Source organism: Marmota flaviventris, chromosome 1 (genome assembly GCF_047511675.1).
Source record: "Marmota flaviventris isolate mMarFla1 chromosome 1, mMarFla1.hap1, whole genome shotgun sequence".
Classification (NCBI taxonomy): domain Eukaryota; kingdom Metazoa; phylum Chordata; class Mammalia; order Rodentia; family Sciuridae; genus Marmota; species Marmota flaviventris.
The window spans coordinates 104,640,519-104,663,957 of record NC_092498.1 but is presented as its reverse complement, the minus strand read 5'-3'; the positions used below and the strand labels follow the sequence as shown (position 1 = coordinate 104,663,957).

At 45.3% G+C, this 23,439-nt stretch overlaps 1 protein-coding gene across 3 annotated transcripts in view; it reads left to right on the top strand.

Annotated features, from left to right (window-relative positions):
- Positions 1-23,439, top strand: part of Tns3 (tensin 3) — a 266,434-nt gene that overhangs the window by 83,346 nt on the left and 159,649 nt on the right. For all 3 annotated transcript variants that reach the window (XM_071614592.1, XM_027938365.2, XM_071614583.1), the window contains exon 4: positions 7,307-7,345. Coding sequence is in view for 1 of the 3 variants with exons in the window: in XM_071614583.1 (XP_071470684.1) it covers positions 7,307-7,345 (39 nt within the window). In the remaining 2 variants the exon portion in view is untranslated. The remainder of the gene's footprint in view (positions 1-7,306; positions 7,346-23,439) is intronic.

The window sequence follows — 23,439 nt, the reverse complement described above, 5'->3', positions numbered from 1 at the left end:
TGTGTGCCCATCCTTTGTATAGATCCCTCATTATCTGCAGGCTCCTGGTAAAAGCCTGACCTGGGGCGCTCCCCAAATCTCTTCCCAGCCTAGGCACATTTCAGCAGCTTTGACTGAGGAGGCATGGGATGAGGAAGCCATTGCATGTTGTCGGCAGCTCTGGTGGGCCCATAGTGTTCTGCAGATATTCCATGTGAACCAGCCTTAGGTTGCCACTGATCCCTTAAGACCTTTGTTGTTAGGGGCTGAATTGTGTCCCCTCGAATTCATGTTAGAGTCCTAACCCCTCAGGATGTGACCGTATCAGTTAGGAGGAAGTCATTAGGATAGGTTTTAATCCCATGTGACTGGTATCCTTATAAGAAGAAGGATAAGAAGAGTTTAGGACACAGACGCGAATCCAAGGATGACCCTATGAGGACACAGGGAGGAGATGTATTCTACAAGCCAAGGAGAGAGACCAACCCTGTCAATACCTGATCTCCCACTTTCAGCCTCTAACCCTGTGAGGAAATAAATTCCTGTTGTTTAAGCGGCTAGTTGGGTGTTTTGCTGCTGTGACGTCCACAGTGGGGCAAATGTCCCCCTCTCTTAGAGTTGTCACCATTAGGGGAGGGGGCAATTTTCTTCTTCTTATTCTACATCATTCATAATCAATAATAATAATGGTAATAAAAACAATTGAGCCAGGGCTGGGGTTGTGGCTCAGAGGTAGGGCACTCACCTAGCATGTGTGAGGCACTGGGTTCGATCCTCAGCACCACATAAAAATAAAATATTGTGTCTACCTATAACTAAAAAAATAAATATTTAAAAACAAACAAACAAAAACCAATTGAGCTGTTTATCTTTTCTCAATCTTCTACGTGATGGGAGTATAAAAACATCTTGCTGTTTTATCGATCATATATAACAAGTGAAGTGAAATATGTAAAATAATAAACATTCCTTCAAAAAGGCCTCTGCCCTCCCTCCACCCAGAGTGCTGCCATTTATAGAGCCATGAGAGGTGACCCAACCTGAATTACATGGAGGTTCCAGTGGCCAGCCAACCCTCCGTGTCTATAGGGGAGTCTTTCAGGCCAGGGAAACAGGTGACCTCTGACCTCTTTATGGTTTGGGAAAGAAAGCGTGCCGTCCTGGCTTTATGGTGAAGTTTCTTCATAAAGATAAAGAAGAAATAAACTTCACTTCTAATTTTATGCAGCTTGTCTTATTTTTTTAAAAATATTTTTATTTATATTTTTTAGTTGTAAATGGACACAACACCTTTATTTTATTCATTTATTTTTATGTGGTGCTGAGGATTGAACCCAGGGCCTCACACATGCTAGGCAAGTGCTTTACCACTGAGCTACAACCGCAGCCCCATGCAGCTTGTTTATAGTTCCATTATTATAATTAAAGTCATTTATATAATGGTAGAACTTGTGCATGAAGTGGTGCCTCTTTGCTTGACTTAGCAAATTGCTTTCTCCCCATTTTCGAGGCTGAGGCTGGCTGGTGGCTCACCCTGCTTTCTAGACCCCTTTTGCACTTGTTTTGTACCTGAATGGTGGCTTTCTGTTTGTGGGTTCACTGACCCCACGCACTTTCATGACTTGGTTGGTGCTGCTGAACTCATTCACAGTTCCAGAATCCTGGCATGAACAAGATTCACCCAGGCCTGCTTGACTCCAGTGTGAGGAGAGTTCTCCTAGGACAAAAATACCTGGAGAGCAGGAAGGAAAAATGGATAGTAAAGAGAGCAAAAACTGCCCAGGCTCCCCACGGTAGTGGGTGACCGAGTGAAGGTGTGCTGGCAGTGAGAGTGGCCTCTCAGTTCTCGCTCCATGTTTCCTGGGGCTCTTGGGGCTCATTCATGTGACCTCACACAATCAGAATTTTTGGTGATTCACAAAAGGTTGAACTCACATTTAACCTTTATTCTATTTATAAAGTAATAGGTAAGGCATCAGAAATTTTGATGATTCACAAAAGGTTGAACTCACATTTACCTTTATTCTATTTATAAAATAATAGGTAAGGCTACATGTTTTTAGAGAAACTGGTAGAAAATTATCACTCTCTATTTGACTCTGTCCAAAAGAAAATATAATAGGAAGCAACCCCCAAAACTGAGTTCATAAGCTTCGTTGTATGAATCAGAGGGAGAACATGGCAAAGTGTGTGTTGAACTGAAGTCTTCTTTTTCTCCCTCAGGGCCTTGATCTCCAAGGGGTAGCAGGGGGCAGTGGGACAGGTAGTTACAGTGGATCCCAGTCTCTCTGAGTTGGATCTGCACTGAAGCCTGGGCTTCTGCCTGGTGCCTTAAGTGAGGGAGGCAGCGGCCTGGGAGAAAGTGCTTTCTCTGGTGAGAAGCACCTGTTAGCCAAAGCAGTAATTAACCTCCGTGATTGAATTCAGCGAGACTGAACTTTGGTTGGGTATGTGTACACACACCCTTAGAGATACACATGGACACTCATAGATAGATACACATAGAGACTCAGACAGACAGACAAACATACACACACACATACACACACACAAACATGAACAATTTCAAATGTACACACACATTCCCACAGGGTGTGCACACATATTCCCACACACAAACTCGGATATGTACACACACTTAGAAACTCACAGCACTGTCAAAACTCAGAAATAAACTGTCACACAGGCTCTTGTTCTTTTTTTCCTCCCCTATTTTTTGTGGTACTGGGGATTGAACCTGGGATGCTGTACCATTGAGCGACATCCCTAGACATTTCTATATTTTATTTTGAAACAAGATCTTGCTAAGTTGTTGAGGCTGATCTACAACCTAGTGATCCTCCTGCCTCAGTCTCCTGAGTAGCTGGAATTGTAGGCATGTGCCACCACACCCTGCTATTTAAAAGTTTTTTTTTTTTTTTTTTTTTATTATTGTGGTGCTGGGATGAAGCCCAGGGCCTCACTCATGCTTGGCAAGCATTATACCTCTGAAGAACACCCACAGGCCCCATATTCTTTAAATATACATGGTCACATTCAAACTCATTCACATGCCCATGTATGCACACTTACACTCAACCACATGGTCCCAGTGACACAGTCAGACTGGGTGGAAGCCCTTGCCACCCCCTGCTTCCATCCTGTTGAACTGCTGGCTTTGAGACGAGGTTATCAACACCAGCCAGCTCAGGCGCCCACGTAGCCAGGTGTGGGCAGGGCACACCTTGTTTGTTTGTGGTTGTCCCTGGTAACAGTAGATTAGGCTTCAAACAGAACTGAGAGAAGGCCATAAAGTGGCTGTCACACCGGTCTCTCAGAGGGGCCACTATCAAGGGAGGGATAAGTCCTGGGGTGCTGTAGCCTGCAACCAGTGGCTCACGGCTCATGCTCCAAAGCCCGTGGCCCTCTCCTGGGATTTCCTCTAGCTTCCATGGGAGCTGCTATAGTCCCAGCCCCATCCCAATCTTGTCACCTCTTGTCAATCCTGTAGTGAGGATTTCAGTTCCTGTCAGCAGCATGAGGTGTTTGGGACCAGCCAGCATCTCCTCTGTGAGGACCTGCACACAGCAGCTCTCTCTGTGACTGAGCTTCTCACACATAGGATAAGATTTCTGGGCTGTGGTGAGGACTCAGGAGAATGACCTGAAGACACAGCACTTGGCCCTCTGGTCACATGTTTATGCGACTGATTTGAGCCTGCACATGGGGATCGAGCCACGCGTCAGGTGCAGCTCAGTGGACCCTGCCCGGGTTCAAGCTTTACAGAATGGTTTCTGTGAACATGACAGTGTCAGTCTTTTGCCCAGTCCTGCAGTGCTGGCCCGCACTGCTCAGTTGTCAGGACTGTCCATTGGCCAGGATGGGCTTTCTAAGAACTTACCTGCTAAAGACATATCAGCTTCTTCATGCTGAGCAAGGTCAGCCAACCTAGAGATGACCCAGGCTTACAGTGCTTCCTCTGTCAAAGCAAAAGGGTGAGAGAACCAGGGCATTTGGTCAGAGCAAGAATGGAAGATGGAGGAGCAGGCAGGTGACTTGCTGTGCTATCCTGATCTGACTCTGGGTGATCGCCCTCCTCAGTCACCTGACTCTCCATCATGGGAAGCTCCTTCTCCCTGGTGCAGGAGAAGTGGACTGGAGGTCTGAAGGTCAGAGAGCCAAGTGCAATGGCTGGTGATGAGCCCCAGAGTTTTGTGGGTTCCAGTGGTTGCTATGCGGCCTTATCCAGAGAAGATGTGTGTTTCTGCCTTTCTAGGCAGGTTGAAGTCCTGAGGTGGCATCCAAGGTCCACCTTGCAAATGCATCAGAGCTGTTCAATGTGTTTTTTAATGTTCAGACTATGCAGACTGATCTAAAGTAAGATGTGAACACCTTGGACTTGGTAGCCTTGATACATGGTTCTCACTGTGGTCAGCTGCCCTCCTTATTCTAAGGCAGGAGAAATAATATGGAAATAGCATCTATATCCAGCATCTGTATCTATATTTCCTGTCCTGGAATCTGGTTTTAGCCATTCTGAAGGAACGAATCCTGAAGTTTTTACTTGATCATGCATGGTCCCAGGCAAGGTGGAACTTGAGCAGCCCTTGCTCACAGAGCTTATCTCTCAGTTGCTGGAGGGCACTTGGGGCCAGGCCAGGTGGGCAGTGTTACTACATTCCATCTTGCCCTAGGGGGATGCACAAACGCACTTGATTTCTGGACTGAATTCTTTAGTGGCTGTTTTTTTTTTTTTTTAATTCAAGTTTCTGATATTGTCTGGAGCTTTTCTTTTGTTTCTTGCAACAAACATGCTTCCAAACGATTAATTTAAAAGTTAATAGACTCTATTTTTTAGGACAGTTTCAGACTTTTAGAAAAATTGAACACAGGTCCTCATCTCCCTCATATAAACATATTATATCCTGTGACACACGTATTACACTTGATGGGCCAATATTGAAATGTTATTTATTAACCTAAGTCCATAGTTTATGCTGGGGTTCACTTTGGGTACTCTTCATTCTGTGGGTCCGCATGAAAGTTAATGGCACGCATCCCCCGTGACAGAACCATGCAGAATAGTTTCACCGCCTAAAAATTTGTGTTCCATGTATTCATTCCTCCTTCCCCCAACTTGTGACATTCACTGATTCTTTTACTGTCCCCATGGTTTAGTCTTTTCTAGAATGTCATGTAGTTGGAATCATATAGCAGTATAAACTTTTCAGATTGACTTCTTAAACACAGTAATACCACTTCATGCTTTTCCATTCTTTCCATGCCTTGATAGCTCCTTTCTTTTGATCGCTGATTAATCTTGCCTAGAGTGGAATACAGACAATGACTTCTTAAAGGCAGGGGCTCCGATTGCACATTTCTTGTCAGCGTGTCACACATGTAGTGAGGCACAAGGATGCATGTGTGCATTGAGAATGTACTCTGCTTGGGGTGACATGAATCACAGTGCTCTTTTACCATGGGATCTCCTTGTTCAGTGCCACCATCACCCTGTAAATTTTCTCAAGCTTTTATATATAACAAACAAATGAAAAGGATATGTCCCTGTTTGCCAGCTGCTGTGTGTGTGTGCAGAAGGAACTGCCAGTTAAAAGGGAAGGATGGGTGCCATGAGAGAATACCCCTGGCCCCAGCAGGAATGAGTCAGAATCCTGGTGGAGTAATGAGAGGCCCCAGACAAATGAATGACCATGTGTCACATATTCCTTGAGGAACTTACTGAGTAAGATAAGCAAAAAAGCTATAAATAGTTGCCACAGTAAGAACCAAGGTCACACTACCACCCACTCCAAACTGCAAGGACAATTAGTCAGATGCCTGGGTTTCTCCTTCCTTTCCACATTTCTAGAAAATTCTTTTGAGAATGGAAGCATGCCAGGGGTCTGGAGGTGGGAGAGCCAGGAGAGTGCTGAGGAGAGAGGCAGCTCATGGGGATTGAAATGCTGTTTGCAGGTGCTAGGATCCTGGTCAGCCTCTCAGAGAAGCAAAAAGCAAGTTTGATCCCTAGCCGACTCATGACCCTTTGTACTCAGGAAGAGCTCTGCTTTCCTGTAAGCAGAGACCCTGCTCTGTGCCAGCTGTTGTTCTGAGCATCTCAGACACTATATCTTTTAATCTTCACAACTACCCCATAAAGAAGGTACTATTACTACCTATAGTTTTCAGATAAGAGAACTGAGGCTCAGAGGGGTTTCAGGTCAATGTCCTATAGCTAGTAAGTGTCAGAGCGGAGAGGCTACTAAAGGCAAACCCTAAACACGGGCTCTTTATCTCCACAGGGTCAGTTGTTCCTGATGTCTTTATCTCTCCTGCTTGGGTTTTAGCTTTGATTGTATTACTTTGCCTTGTATGTGTCTTTTTGGGGGTCAGGGTACCAGAGATTGAACTCAGGAGCACTCGGCCACTGAGCCACATCCCCAGCCCTATTTTGTATTTTATTTAGAGACAGGGTCTCACTGAGTTGCTTAGTACCTCACTTTTTACTGAGGCTGGCTTTGAACTTGCAATCCTCCTGTCTTAGCCTTCTGAGATGCTGGGATTACAGGTGTGTGCCACCATGCCCGGCTACGTATGTGTCTTTCTTAATAAGCTGTATCTTCTTTGGAGGACTGTGGTAGTGAAAGGAAATTCCTTTCCACCATCTCATGTGCTGACTGGAGTATCCACACTAACTTTGGCACATTTAGACTCTATTTTGAGTTCTACTTCTAGAAGCGGCTCTAGAAGAGTCGGTCCATTTTATGGAGAAAGCATGCCCCTGTGTGGGTGTGAGGAGTGTGGGCAGCTTGCAGATCACTCTGAAGAGCCCTCCACCTTTTTGGGGGTTAGCTTTCCATGATTCCCAGTGAGGAAGGGCTTGGATGGTTCAGAAATTTCTGTTCTGAGAGTCCACCAGTTCTTTGAAATTGAAGGTAAGGGCTGGGGTTGTGGCTCAGCGGTAGAGCGCTTGCCTAGCACATGCCTTGGGTTCGATCCTCAGCACCACAAAAAATAAATTAAAAAATAATTTCTAATATATAAAAAATAATTATATATATATATATATATTAGAAACTGTAGGTGAAATTCTGTCTGTGTAAGTGATATGTATTTTTCTTGGAGGAAGGCTCTATAATCTTTCCCAAATTCTCAGAAAGGACCTGAACTTTCCCAAAGTTAGCAAAACACTGGATTCTGTTAAGTTCAGGCCCTCTGTGTCTTGAAATGCTACAACTTGGTGACTAGGACAGCGGTTAGTGATAGTGTAAGCCTTTGGGCACCTCCTTTGGCCATTAGGCCAAGTATTTTCTGAAAATCCATTTGCTTATTTGTTTCTTCTCCCTTTCAGGTGGTGATTCCCTGCTGTGTGCAAGTTCACCTGGAACAGGTAAGTCTTTTGCATTGTGTTGAGGACATTTTGTCCTCAGGTAGACTGTCTCTTGAAACTGTGCCCCTTGGGGGAGTTTTTCTGCCCAGATCTCTATAGGAACATTTGACCTTCTTATTCTTCCCATTTGTTTTCCTTAAGAGGAGAGAATCCATGTGCTTTTTTGTGGGAACTTCTCTTAAGATCAATAATAGGTATCTTCAGGGCTTGATTTCCCTGAGTCTGAGTTTCCTTGGCTGTCTTGGTGATAAAAATGGGGACAGTGACAGTAGCTGTCTCACAGGGTGTCTATGTGGAAATTGTGATGCAAGCATTTGTGAACATTCAGGTCTGACACCTGCCATGATTTTATCAGGTTCAGGGTAAACACAGGATAACACTTTCTCTTCTGCTTGTTGTTTGGTAAACATGAATTTCCATTTGTTCTTTAAATGAAACTCCTTAGAATTTCATATTTCCTTGGGTGTTTTCTTTGCCTCCACCCATTGGAGATGAAGGGGTTAAACCTTGTTTCTAGTGACTTATTAGCTTCTTGGACACCTGTGGGGCTCAGGAAGGTAGAACACAGACTACCTCTTATTACAAATCGGAAGTGATCCTGGGGGGGCCAATGTAAGCAGCCTTTTGCTGCTGGGGAGAGTGTACTGCCCTGCCCTGCCCTGCCCTGCCTCACCATGAGGGAAGGAGATACCTGCACTTGCCACCTCCTCCAGGTACCTGTCAGGTGTGCTGCATTTAGCTCCCAAACAGGATGGGCTAAATCCTTAGCCCCGATTTTGCCACATTCAGCAGGTTCCTCTGGGGTTTTTGCCCTTCTGCCTTACTGTCTCTGTGGGCTGAGTTCAGAGGCCTCCAGACAGGAGGCTGGTTGTAAACTATTTGCTGAGGGTTTGGCTGAAGGGTGGTGCCACAGCCTGGTGAATCAGAGCCTCTGAGTTCAGAGCCTGGCACCACCACTGAGCCTGTCTCCTTCTTTACCTAGAGGGGTTAGGGTGCTCCCTAACCTAGCTGATGGCAAAGGGCAGGGAAAAGGGAATTCATGGTGGTTAGGCATGCCACATGTTGTTATTGTGCTCCCTTTAATACTATCACATGCTGTGGGTCTCTGTACTTGTGGGGGAGCAAAATGTGCATTAAAGGTCAAAGGAAGATAAAAACAACACAGGTCTCCGGAAAATCTAAATACCTACAAACTATGCCAGACACCTCGGTGGAACATCAAGAGCTGAGGCCCTCAGGGACGGCACCGACTTCTGTCCAGTTTGCCCTGCTGGCCTCAGTGCTGCCCCGAGCTGACCAACTACTTCCTCCCCTTCACTATTTTGTGGCGCTCATAGCCAGGGTCTTGGGGTGTGTCTTTGTGTACTCTTGGCTTTGATAGGCTGCAGTTTGTCTCTGTGATTGAGGGGGATGGGGGGCTGTGTGCCACTCTGAGAACCTTGCTGAAGCCCATTTTCCCCAGGGTCCTCTGTAGTTCTGCCCTGTGCACAGAGGCTTTTTTGTCATCAGATTTATTGGTAAGTCGTAGACACCTGTCCTGCTGGAATGCCACATCTGTGCACCAGGTCCAAAGGGTCTCTGTGAGGGTGTCCAACTTGGCTGCTGGGGGATTCTCACTGGGTTCCTCAGAGTCCCTAGTGTTTGGAGAGGATCCTCTCAATCTTCTGGACACAGCTTCGCACCACAGTAGGATGTGATTTGCTTTCAGTGAGTGTGGACACTAAGACAGCTGGCTCTTTTTCTAGCCCGGCCCACTCCTCTTGCAGCTCTGTGTGTGAATGTGTGTGTTTTAGGTATGCATTGTTATATGTGTTTGAATATGAAGATGTGTGTTATTCATGTACTTGTGTTATACACATATGTACACATATATAAATGGGAATTATATAGGTACCTGTTACATGTTGTGAATGTGTGTATTAAATATGTATTTGTTGTGGGTATATAGATATGTGTAAGGTTTTTGTGTAATATAGGTATATGATTGTGCAGATGTGTGTATCATGCATCTAATTATGTACATGAATGTGTAGATAGATGTACATTTGACATGTAGTTGTTATAGGTATAGGTGTGTATGTTTGTGCAATTGTCATTTATATATGAATGTGGGTATTATATATGCACTTCTTATATGACTGCATAGATATGTGTGTACTATGAATGTAATTATGTATACATATGTTATATGTATATGATTGCAAAATGTGTATTTTGTATGTGTTTTTTCCACATTTTTATTGGTGATGTGTTTGTAATAGGTATATAAATGTGTATTATGTAGTAATTGTTATACACATGATATATAGGCATGTGTATTATGCATGTAGTTGTATGCATGTGAATGTGTGTATGGTACATGTAATTTCTGTATGTATGTGAATGCATAAATTTGCATTTTGCATGAGGTTGTTATACCTGTGATTATTATGTATATGTGTGTATGTGTGTCATTGTCAAGTATCAAATATAAGTGTATTGTGTATATACTTGTTATATGTGTATTCTTTGTTACATGTGTGCTCATTATGCATATGATTTTTAAGTGTATATAAATGTATGTATACTTTCATGATGGAGACAGGTTCTAAGAATGCTTTCATTATTAGGTGATTTTTGTCTAACATCATAAAATGTACCTAAATAAACCTGGGTGGTATAGCCTACTACACACCTAAGCTATATGGTGGAGCCTATTGTTCATTGTTTTTAATGCTTCCAACTTTTTTGGTTAAAAACTAAGACACAACACACACATTAGCCTGAGCTTGCTCAGGGTCAGGATCATCACAGATCTTCCGTTGGAAGATCTTCTGAGGCAGGAACACTCCTGAAGCTGGCATCTCCTATGACAGCAATGCTGCCTTCTGGAATCCCTCCTGGAGGATCTGCCTGAGGCTATTTTACAGTTAATCTTTTTATAAGTAGGAGTGCACTCTAAAATAAGGATAAAAGATACAGTATAGTAACCACATAAACCAGTAATATAATCATGTCTTATCATTATCAAATATTTTGTACTATTAAATTGTATATTGCTCTACTTTTGTACAACTGGCAGCACAGTAGGTTTTTTACACCAGCATCACCACAAACATGTGGGCAATGTGTTGCATCACTGCATTAGAACAGCTGCAGTGTCAGCAGGTGACAGGAATTTTCCAGCTCGGTTATCATCTTATAGGAGTATTGTTGTATTCAAATTGTCATTTTGTGCATGTGACGCTGTGTGTGTGTGTGTGTTTCCCTGTGAGGACCATGCATGAGTCCAGTCTGTGCTCCTAGCTCTCTGTGACCTTTTCTAAACTGCTTTGACCAGCAGTTCTCTAAGTGTGGCCCTGGGCCAGCAGCCTCAGCATTGCCTAGAACCTGTTAGAAATGCATAGTCGCAGGCCAGCCAGTCCTGCTGAATCAGGAACCATGGGCTGGAGCCCAGTGATCTGTGTTTTAAAAAAACCTTTGGGAAGGTCAGTGCAGCTCAACTGTGAGAATCACAGCTGTGAGCTGGAGCTAGTGCAGGGCTCTTATGTGGGTGTGCTGGTCAGGTGTGGCCTTGGCTGTGTACTGCCTCTCCTCAGCTGCTTCTATGCATGGCAGTCTGAGCTCAGAGACCCTATCTTTTCCAGTGTGTAACTTTTCCCCGTAAGCAGGGTTGTGCTGTCTTCCTCATGCCTGTGGAGGGATAAATGGAAGGGTGGATATGGCCATAGCAGCCCAGCTCTCATCCCTTCGGCCTCCTTGTGCTGGGTGAAGTGGTATAAACTGATCTTCCTCTGTCCAGTGGAACTTGTGGGGAGGGTTTGGACCTGTATATTTCTCAGGGCAAAAAGCATCCAATCCTTTTTTTCTCTCATGCCCCTGCTTGGGCCAGGAACCTTCTTGGCACAGGGGTTCCGAGTGCTTTGGACTGGCACAAGACAGACCTTCAGATAACACCCATATTCCGGCAGGCCTTGGGAATCCCCTGGACCATTTGGTCCTGACCAGGTTACCTGAGAGCAGTTTTTATTTTCTCTTTGTTAACCATTCATCAAGCACCTGCTGGGTGGTTAGGCTACCCCCTGGGGCTCAAAAATGTGAAGAAACTCTCCAAGGTCACCCAGGTGCTGAGAGGCCCTTGCAGGCCTGACCTTGGCTTCTTTGTCTGCTTGTGTCTGTGCACTTTCTACCTTTCCAGAGAAGGGACACATTCATTACTACTGCTTCTAATTTTTTGATATGCCACATTTGTTAAATCAAGGATAAATTGTGGTAGGGAAAAAAAAAAAAAACCCGCACATGTTGTTAGTAGAACTTGAGAGGAAATTAGTGGTTATTTAATACCACTGTTTTGGGCTCAGGATTGGTGTTTTGGGGCAGGCTGCGTTGCACATGGATGAACATGACAGATGGAGGTTTTGGTGTGCCCTTTGAGCCTTGTCACATCGTCCTGGGTCTTGGCGCTGCTTGAGCTGATGCATAGGGGGGTTCCTACAGGGTCTCTCTGGTTCTCTCCCTCCTCCTCTTACCTCACATGCTGTCGGGAATCATGGTGACTCCTGTCCTTGGACTTCATGACTCAGGCAGCCTTCCAGCTTTGGGAACAGATGATCTGCTTGATTTTTGGATGCTCCATATGTAACTGTGGCTGTCAGTGGTCAGCTCTGAGGCCACCCTCTGTTCCCTGGGGTGCGAATGTCCCTGCATTTGCTTATATCCTGCCCTAGACCCGGCTGCCCCACTCTGTCCCATACCAGTGGCACTTCCTCCACTTGGCTCCTTTGCCACCCGCCTCTGCTCTGCAGATGTAACCTGGGGGCTGGGAGCCCTCCCAGGAGGTTGCAGCATAGCTTCATCCCAGCACGTTTTAACATTGCAAGCTGCTAGGTCTGCCAGAATTCCTGTGGTAGCACGGAGTTGGGGCATGATTGTTTTGAAACTCTCTGGCATAATTCACTGGTCTCAGCAGAGAGAAGGTGGTGATGGCCCATGCCAGCCAGACTTAATGACTGCCCGTGACAGCCCATGATCAACTGTAGGAGCATCTGTCACCTTGATGATGTTATGCCTGTGAGTGAGTCGAATTTGTCTGTGGGGCCTTTATGACCACCTGGTGGTGTTTCCGACACGAGGAGGGAAGAGACCTTTCCTATAGCCATCGTGTACTGATCCAGCGGCTGTTTGCCTGTGATGTCGGTTTTCCTATTACTTCTCCAAAGCGGAATCTTCTTCTGTTTATTGCTGTGGTTTATGTTAATGGGACGTGAGGTTAGAGTAATGCATGTGCTAAAAAAAAGGTCAGTCATTGCGTTAAGACTAGAGGCTGGGGGCAATCTCCCTTTGTAAATGTTAACATAGCTGATGAAACATGCAGACAGGCTGAGAGTTTCCTGGGAGCCAATGTGAAAAGGAAGCCACAATTAGTGACAGGTATCTTATCTGAAAGGAGGGGGAAAAGGCAGAAACTGCAGAGAAAATATGTGGGAAATTATGGAGGGTGTTGACTAAGTTGATGGATTTGTCTTGAGCTAAGACATAGGGCAAATGTTCCTGCCTGTTCACAGGCATAGTGCAATGATTGTTGCAGAGACAGTTGTTTCAGACAAGCTGTTACAGTGTAACCATGTGTTGTAATAAGATCCTCAGTGATGGGAGAGGTGGTCCTGCTCTTTAGGACTATGCTCCAGCTGTTCTGTAGATCTCCATGTGCATGTACACTAAAGCACAGAGTGTACTAGTTCTTATGAATGAGCATGGAACTAAAGTCAAATCTGGAACCATCCAAGCTGTGAATACTAGAGAGCTCCATGACCTTGATTTGACTCCTTTTGTTTTGTGGGCTCCATGTTCCCCTTCTGTAAAATGGGATTCCCACCACTTTCCTCTGGGATCTCTGTGAGATTAGAATGAAATGAAGTATTAAAATTCTCAGCACTGCTCAGGAAATATGTGATGAATAGGGAAAGCCTGACTTGCTGTTTCTTGGATTTGAGAGGACAATGAAGTCCTTTTAGTTCTGCAGGCCTGGCTGTTTGTTTTGTGTTTTGATCTTGTACTCTTGCCATCTGATGGGACAGAACCAGTCTGATGAGCTGCAGGGGACGTCCTCTGCTTCCTGAGGGTAAGGACATGAGGAAAGATACTCTGGATGACTTGGATCCTGTGATCCCTTGATTGGAGAACAAGGACCTCAAGGCCTGGGGTTGGAACAAGGGTATATGGCATATGTGCTTCTCTGCTTGGTAGGTGCTGTTTTTCAGGGTGGTTTCCTCTGACAGCTGCCTAACTATTGTATAAACAGTGGTAACAGCTTTTTATTGAAGTTCCAATGGCAGAATATTTTGCTTCTGTCCATCTTACCTTTACCTTCCCACACGTCACCCAAGGGAGCTGGTTCCTATCGGTGCAGGAATCCTGACACTCTTGAGGTGTAGGCATGGCTTTTGTTAGGAGACCATGGAGTCCATGTGTCTGACCTGGTTCCATGCCAGACTCCTAGGCTACCCCCAGTATCCAGGGAGTGGCCTTGGCACAGCCAGCCCTGAGGATGTCTGCACTGTTTACAGAGTGGCCGCTGTCCTTGAAGAAGGCCTGGTTCGGGTTCCAGCCTTCCGGTGGCCTTCCAGTGGCTATGTGTGGGAGGTGGGCAGGACAGTGCCAGCTGCAACAGCTCAAGAACAGGTGCAGAGAACCCCGTCCAGCTGCTGGCACACACACTGAGTGCTTTTGCTGGTTTCTCATGTTGGAGGAGAGGTCATATCAGAATAGCTTCTGAGTCATAACAGCTTTGGTTCCCTTTGTTTAATTAAAGTGAAGCCAATGGACTGTTTCCATCAAAGGTGACATCAGGAGTCAGGTTACATTGTCTAAGCCTGGAGTTTTCAAACTGGCTTTTGCCAACCGTCCCCTGATTCTGTTGTGTGTATGCATGTGTGTGTGTGTGTTTGTGTCTGTGTTGCATGTGTGTGCATGCAGTGTGTGTGTTATGTGTATGTACATTGGCACCTTGTTCAATAAGGTTTGTTTAACTCTTAAAACCACCCAGAGCAAGCTGTCTTGAGTAATGAGCTCAACAAGGACAAATTGTGACTGTTTCGGAAATCTGTGACACGTTTCATTCTTGCCTCTTCCACTGGTGGCCCACGACAGAGTCTCACAAAGCATCTAAGTTATTTTCAGAAGGTATGCCTACCAAGTGGATAAATAGAAACTTCTGGTGAATGAAAAGAACTTAGTTTAATGGTACCCTTTTAATTTCATTGCAAATTAAGCAGCAGCAAATTTCAAGCTTTTCATTTGTCAAATATGGGGTTGGATGCTTTGTGAATAGGTGCTGAGAGTCCAGTAATCCAGGACTGTCATTCAGGTAACCTTGAGTTCATGGGCTATGTAAGTCTCTTCTGATGGTCTCTGTCTGTAGTGTCTCTTAGATTTTTATCACAAAAGACTTCATGGAAGTCTCATGCATGAATTTCTGGTCTTCATGGCCTATAAATCCAGGCAATGGATTGGGCAGTGATTATTTTCTACCTGTAGTACCTTTCCACAACATTTCCAGTGGTAAACTTCAGAAACACAAAGCCACTGAGGTACATACCACAGCAAAATTGTAGCTATGCAGTTATCACTGTTTTTTGAAAATCACCCACATATGCCCACCTGCGTCTCAGGGTTCACCACTGCCCATGTCAGATTCTGTATGTCTCATTAGGAGTCTTCATGCAAACATATTGAAGTCTCATTGTATCAGCCCAACAACAGGCCTTGTTCTTTAACCTTTGTGATCTTCAGGAAGCAGAGAGGGAAGGCTCAGAGTTCCATTGGGTCAAAGTCCAGCCATTCCATTTTTGTAAGGATAGCCAGATTCCATATGTGTGCCTTTGGCAAAAGTCAAGTGAGTCCCAGAAATGTGAAAAACAACAACAGCAAAAAAAACCCCAAAACAAAACAAAACAAAAAAGCCCACGGTGATTACACCTTGACACTCAGTTATTCCAGAGTGCTGTTGCAGATAGTCTGCACACACAGTACTGAGGTGTTGAAAGGCACCACAGAAGATCCTTGTTCAAAGGGGACAAGAGGGAAGGGAGGATCCAGGGACACCAAGCAGGCTGGCATTAACAAGGGAAGCCAGATTAGATCTAGGAGGTGGTAACACACATGAGGTTGGGAGACTAGATAGTGGGCAGAGGGGAGGCCAGTCACTGTTCTAACTCAGGTTCCTGGGGAGCACCCATCCTTGCTTGGGTGTGAGCCTCAGGCCCTCAGTCCTGGCTGTTGTGTCCTATGCAGCCTTGAGTCTCTGTCTCATCTCCCAGCCTCATCCCAGGGAAGGTGTGGGTGCTGGTGCCAGTTGGTTCTTTCTCCTAAGAACAAGTGCAGGCTGACAGGATGGGCAGGATTCACTGTGGGAGAGGAATGGGGAGAAGAAGAATGAGGTGCATATGACCTGAGAGGTGGGCAGGGAATCTCTGTTCCCAAGATCACTTGCAGCCATTGGTTTGGACACCACCAGCCCCCTTGAGGATGGCCCGGAACAGGCCCCACTCCCGGGACTGGTCTGACGTAGACACATCATCAGTTTATTTCCCAATTCCCTATTTCCTATCTCCCACTCGGGTCCCAGAGTCCTTTGGGGTCTGAGTCAACATTAAGGTATTGCATGGAGAGCTTGAGGGGTGGGAGTTTAAAACCATAATCTTGAACAGTTCTCAGATTCTTATCTTCTTAATTCTGCATGTCACCCCCTTGAAGGTTTTTCTTCTTTATTTCATGGCACATGTGACTCACCTGATGGATGATGCAAAGTGTGCATTGGTGAAGAGGGGCAAGCCCATAGGTGCATTTTTCAGTTAAACTCACACCTGGTTTTTCAGGTAAAGAAACTATGTGCAGCAAAAGGCAGGTTTGGAAACAAATAGCCAGAGCCTCTCCTTCTTGGCCCCAGAGTACACATCTTTCGTGATGTGGGAGGTACAATCATGTTGCCCTGAAACTCGCCCCATTCCATTATTTCAGGAGAACCAGATTCCACATCTGTGGCTTTGGCAAAAGTCAAGTGACACCCAGAAATTTAAAACAACAATAGCAGCAATAGCAGCAGCAGCAACAGCAACAACAACACAGTAAAACCTCAGAATATGGCCTTATTTGCAATAATTATGGAGGTGAGGTCATTCTGAAATAGGATGGGCCAAAAGCCAATGATTCATGTCCTTATAAAAAGAGGAGAGGACGCATGGAGATGCATGGGGACAAGGCCATATGATGAGGGAGGCAGAGGTCAGAGCTGTGTATCTCTAAGCCAGAGAACTCCAAGGATTGCAACAGCCATGAGAGAGTGGAAAAGGTAGGGGGGATTCTCCCTGCAGCCCTCAAGAGGGAGCATGGCCCCGCCTACACCTTGATTTCAGATTTCCAGGCCTCAGATCCGTGAGAGAATAAATGCCTTGAGGCTGCCCAGTGTGCGGTACTTGTTTACAGCGGCCCTAGGAAGTTTGCAGGGTTGATAGCTCCCTTCACTTCTGTCTTGCTGCTTCATCGTTCCCCATTCATTTCTAGAACTTCTTCTTGGCCCATGGAGTAAAGAGGAAGCTGCTCCAACTGCAGGGCAGTGAGGCGGCCTGAATAGGAACCAGCAATGGCCACCACGAAGTCAGAGAAAGGTCTGGGTGGCCCTTCTGTGAACTGTCCCAATTATTTGCATGGAACACATCTTCAGAACGAGCAGAGAAAGTAGCAAAGGATGTCTGTAGATATGGTTTGAAAGAGGAGCCTTTGGTTATTGGGCAGGGCTGTGAAGTCCACTGCCCCAGGACTTTTGCAGGAAAACAGAGCCTTCCTAGCCTGAGGGTCCCAGGGTCTAAGTCAGGGTGAGCCCAAGGATGGAAAGGGAAGCTTGTTCCTTCCAGGACTCCATGAATGAGTTGGACCCAGGACAACCTGCTGCTCAGAGCCATGCCCATTTTCACAGACAGTTCCAGGAAGGTGCCCAGACCTTTCCCCACCAACCCCTGTTTTCAGCTTTTCCCTGAAGCATCTCACCACCCCCAGGCCATCTTGGCCCAGCAGGCCCAAATCTTTGGGAATGTCCATCCCCGCCCCTTTTAACCACAGGCTAAACTTTGATCCATACTTTTCTTTGATTTCACCATCCCTTCCCACACCTAAAACAACATCCCGTCTTTGGCTGTTTCCAACTTGGAGGGTGGGAGCTGCCTGGATTTCTGGGAAAGGCAGGCCGGTGAGGTTTCCCATAAGCCTGCACATTTCCTTCAGAAGCCTGTCATCCATGGCCTGCTGGATGCCTTTAGGTCTCAGTTCATTGACACGCCAAGAAATAAGGGGAAACCCTCAACAAATTAGAGAAAGCACACTCAACAGTGCTGAGCCTCCCACACGTGGGTGGTGGGCCCGCTGCCTTTGTAGCTGGTATTTGAAAGCCTGAGGGGTAGGATTCTGCCCTGAAGCTATTGTCCCACCTCTGCAGGTGGGGGAATTATGAGACATCTACAGCAGCCTGTGTGTTAACCCTGGGGTGGTGTCGGCTTACATTCAAGGAGCACAAAGCCTTAGCTAATGATTAAAAACCTGTCCTGGGCTGCAGGCCCCGTCACACCTGTGGTGACTTGTCTGTGCCACCAGGTGTGTGGTGCTCACTTGGTGCTGGATTCCCACTGTCCTGGTTACTAAGTATGCCTGTGGGTTTAGGGTTGGAGCCCTTCTTTGGGCCCTGAGACTCTAATTCTACAGTGAGAGTTGGTGCTGCCAGCCCTTGACCCCCAGGCCCACATTTACCTAGTCCCTTTGTGTGACTGGAGGTCAGTTCAAAGTCACTTCTACTTAAATATTTATGGTCTTCTGCAGATCACTGTAGGTAACCTTTCTCTGATCACTGCAGGTATCCTTTTTCTGAGGGACCCACCAACTGGGTGAATGCACTGGGGCAATCTGATGAGTGGTGTTTTTTTGTTGTTTTTGTTTTTTGCACAGATTGTAGCAATCCCACATTTTAATTTGGAAGGGGCTCTTGAAGGCAGCGGTCCCTTGTGATCTATGGGGAGATAGCAAGCAACTGCTGAAGGGGAAAATCAAATGCTTTTTAATTTTTATTATTATTCGTTTTAAGGTGCTGAAGCTATTGTTTGGAGAGAGGGTAGCCTGTGATAGTATAGCATTACAAACCCTGTGTAGGGGGAGGCATTTATTGGCACAGCACTTAAATTACTCTACTCAGCAAGTAGATTATGCATCACACGTGCTGCGCCTACCCCCAAGTCCCCATCCATTCCTAGGAGAGGGGGGCTGGTTAGTGTGGGAACTCCTGCCCAGGTTCCTCTCTGCCTATGTGGGCCTTGTTCTCTAGCCTCTTATCTTCACATGTGGGTGTGGGTGACTGATCCATGGTCTCCTATATTCAAAAAAAGCCTCTGTTAAGAGAAGCAGGTGCCTGTGGAAGCTTCCTGGAGTTGCTGAGAGTACCTTTGAGCTGTCTAGGAGGTCACTCCCTCTGTGTTGGCATTGCCACCGCTATCCTGAGTTAGGTGTTTCCCTGCCGGCCGCAGGGCACCTCCATGCTGGAAGTCAGGAGCTGTGGCCTCTCTGTCTTCACGGCCGCTGTCACAGTGGAATTCTCCTAGTGCACTTGTGGCAGATTTGTTTAGAATATGTACTTCCCCTCCAGTATTAGGTAACGCTTTTTGTAAAAAAAGAAAAGAGGTTTCATTTACTGGAAATCATGCCATGTTTGGTGGCTCAATTACACAGAGGGAATAAGGAGTTTCATGTTTAACTACATGGGTACTTTCCAGTTTACTGAAGAGTTTTCTCCACTTGATTAACACTGTTTATCAACGTGGTGACCATGACACTCCTTATCTTGGTTTTCCCCTGGGCCTTGGGCATGAGGGGCAGCTGTGGCCTGTCATTCCAGAATGAACTGGGCCTGGAGAGCAGGATCAGCTTCCGATAGACAGGGAGGGCCTGGGTTCTGGTCCTGTCTACTGTCAGCTTTGTGACTCTGGACTGGGGTGAAATTTTGATCTACATAGCACGCTTGCAAAAGTACTATATAAAATAATAACAACATTCCTGAGCTATTTTGGGGAGATGCTGGGGAAACAACTCATTCTAAAAGCTGGTGAATAAAGAGAAAGAGCCAAGCATTTGTGTCCCCATCCCCACAGTTTTTGTTGTGCTAGACAAGTGCCCTGTCATGCTAGCAAGTGCCCTTCTGTGAGGCCACATCCCGGCTAACCTTTCTTTCTTTCACAAACTTTACCTCAATGTTTCCAAATGAAGGAAGAGGGAAAGTTTTACTGAAAGAGGAATTATAGCTATATATATGTTGAAAAGTGATAGAGTTAAAAAATTGACCTCTTCAAAGCCCTCATAACTGAGCCACTGGGGTCTCAGCCCTGATCTTGAATATATTCCACTGTCACAGTAGGGAGGGCATATGCCTCCTCCAGGGAAGAGCATGATGCCCGCTGCCCAAACCTTGCCCCCAATCAATCCAGAATCAGAGCAAACCTCAGAGCCATATGCAGCTGACAAGAAATCAGGGGCCAGAGCAGTCTGTGATATTAAAATACCAGAGGGGTCAGCAGAATCCAGAGCAGGGGAAATTCTAATGAGAATAAATGAGCTTGCTGTTTTACAAATGAATTTGCAAAAAGAGGAGGAAGAATATATATTGTAAAGGAACTTAAGAGACAAATTAGATAAACATTGTAAAGCTTTATTTGGATTCATTTTCTTTTTAAAGGCAGTGAAAATAAAACCAAAAAATATATGATGGAGAAGTTTGGACCCTGAAAAATCTTTTATGATATTAAGGAATTATTGTCACAATACAGGTATTTTTTAGGGTCCTTATGTATATATAATTATCTCTATATATCTTGCCTATGTATACTGAGATATTTGTGAATTGAGTGATGTGATGTGTGGTATTAGCTTTAAGATGTCCCAGGGAGGTTGACAGATGTGGTTCATTGGGGTAGTGGGGTCCCTGTGGATGGTGCCTGGGCTCCTGGTCCTGGTATCTGCTTTCCAAGGCTATAGTACAGGATGAAAATGAAGTGCACAGGCCCAGAGTTTTAGATGGACTGGTGACCAGCCTGCAGGGTCCCAGGGAGCACTTGCTCTGTTATCCCATAAATGCACACCAGTGCTTCCTGAACACTGCCCTTTCCCTCTCTTGCACAATTCTCTTTCATTTCCTGACAGCTCAACACTTAAGCCAGTGTACCATTTGACTGTTGACCTCTGAAAATACACACATCTCAGTAGCACTGTTAACAGTATATCTTTGTGATGAAGTCTGGCTCTGAAAACCTGCTGGGATCTCCTACTATGGGACTCAAATTTTTCTATTTTCTAAAGTGGCAACATTTATCTTATAGAGCCTTTAAAAAAATCATTCTGAATAAAGGGTTGTTTCACAGGAGCCAGGTTAAGTCTTAACTGTTTTCCTTGGGAAAATTCTACACCTCCTTGAACAAAGGGATTCACCTCGAGATGACTTTCTCATGGAAAGGAATGAGGCCAAGGCGTAGTTATTCAGGGAGAGCTGATTTTGACTGTGTAGAATGAAGAATTTTGGAAAATTAAGTCCATTTTAAAAATGGACATTGGTGCTATTCAAATAGAAGCTGGCAGTGTTGCCGCAATGGTCATCCCCGGGATGACTGGGATACTGAGGAGGATGATGGCCAGGGATGCTATAAGGGAGAAAGAGTCAGAGTCATGTGGTAACAAGGTCCTTAGTACAAACCACAGCAAGGCACAAACCTTTTTGAGTCAGTGGATCTTAGATGTAGTCCAGTCCCTGCAGCATCAGCAGAAAACCTGGGAACTCACAGATTCTCTGTTTTCACTCCTGACTTTAATGAGCATTAAGCCAACAGGAAACAGAGTTTGGACTTCAGTGTATTGTCTCACAGAATGAATGGGGTGGTTAGCTTGCTAGTGATTGATGGGAGGCCTAGAAAGGCCACTGGGGTGTGACCTCAATTATTTGGTAATATGGAGGGCAATTTAGAGTTTTATTTCATTTACTAAGCCAAAAAGTCTTGGGTAGAGATGTGGCTTTCATGAATTCTGCAGCCTGGACTCACCTCCTACTTCCCCATTTTACATGTCTGCCTTTGAAGGTGTCTTATGTTTAATTCTACACTCACAGTCTTGTATTTACCCCCTCCCTCTTAGGGTCTGCTCTCCACATGTGAAAGATGTACTTTTCCATATTCATTCCCGCTACCTGCCTGCTCTTGTGTTTCCAGGGGGCTATGCACATGATAGGTGCTGGAAAATAGTAATTGAAGTTAGCGTTCTACAAATCAGTTTCTCATAGAGGCATCTGTAGATTCTCTGACACCTGAGTTTTTACATAAAACTGGGTGTTACGCCTCTAGATCAGAGTAGATCCCCATCCAAGTGATTGGAATTTACTAGAAGAGTTCAAAGCAGCTGGATGCCCTGTTTTCAGTGCTATTTCTCTTCCCTTTTCAGTATTTTATCAGTTTTTTTCTAATTATTTTTCAATCAGTTTGACTTGCAAGGTTGCTTTTTGCCAGCTTTTTTTTTTTTTTTTTTTTTTCAAAAAGGAGAAGGTGATCTTTGAGGTGAGGTTAGGGGACATTTCTGCCACCTCCTTGCTCAGGTTCAGCTGCACATAGTCTCAGCCCTGCTTCCTGCAAGAAGAGAGTAGGGCAAGGGAATGTACAGGGATGGTGGTGCTGTGTCCAGGCCCCCTGTAGTTATTTAGGGAAGCTGGAGATGCTTCTTGTTGTTTGATCTCCAAATGATCACCACACATCTCAGACCTTAAAGATGGTGTCAGAGTGAGAAAACCATAACAGTGCCATGAGGAGGTGACTTAAACAACTGACATTTATTTCTTATAGTCCTGATGGCTGGACATAACAAGATCAAGGTGTGGATGGGGTTGGTGTCTTTCAAGGCCATCTCTCCTTTGCTTGTAGATGGCATAGTCCCCGCCTTGTCTTCACACGGTCATCCTTCTGTGTGTGTCTGTGTTCTAATTTCACCTTTATATTGACATCTGTTGTATTAGATTAGGGTTCACCCCAACTACCCCCATTTAAACACTAATCACCTTGTTAAAGAACCCCATCTCCAAATACAGTCTCAGTCTGAGATTCTGGAGATGAGGGCTTCAGGTTTTGGAGGTCTAAAGAATGCATTTCAGCTCTTAACAGGTGGTGGCAAGTGGTCATGGCCTCCAGGTATGTGTGCTGCCTGTCTGTGATTCGGAGAATAATAAGTTATAATCTTGGAATTGTGGTCTTGATCATGGAAAATACTAACTAATGGAATAGATGGTTAGTTTCCCCCACTGACCTGTCCCTCTCTCATTAATCCATTCATGTTATAAATATTTGCCTCTGGTGCCATGTCTGCTATGTGCTGGGGACACAGGTGCAGAGTGGTCTCTGTTGATGGAAAGTGCACTTTAGTGCATCCTGGTGGCGGAGTCCACCTTGCTTCTGAGCACTGACCCAGGGAGAGGATGGGAATGTCATGTGCAGCGAGGGTCGGTCGGTCGCTGCCTTCTCCTTGCCACCTCATTTTTTTGGATGTTGATTTCATAACCTCCCAGACACTTCCATGTCCCTTTAACTTTGGCCAGACAGTTTCTTTTGGGGATAGGGTGTCAAATATGCTCACATAGAAAAGGGGGTCATGAGCCCTCCACCTTTTGGATATTTCCTGTGCCTCGAGGTGATGTATCTGGATATGGAAGTCACAAGACTTTCTGCAGGAGCTCCTGGTGATGTGAGCCCAAAGCAAATTGCACCTCCAAGTATTTCCCTAGGACAACCACAAAGATATTGGAAAAATTTAAAATACTCCTCATAGCAACATTCATAAAAGTGAGAAATTGGAGACAAGGTAAGTGTAGAAATGGCGGGGGGTATTTTTTTCCCCAGTTGGTTAATTGGATATCCCCCAGCTGTTAAAAATCACATTGTAGAAGGGCTGGGGTTATGGCTCAGTGGTAGAGTGCTTACCTTGCACATGTGAGGAACTGGGTTCTATCCTCAGCACCATATATAAATAAATAAAGGTATTGTGTCCATCTACAACTA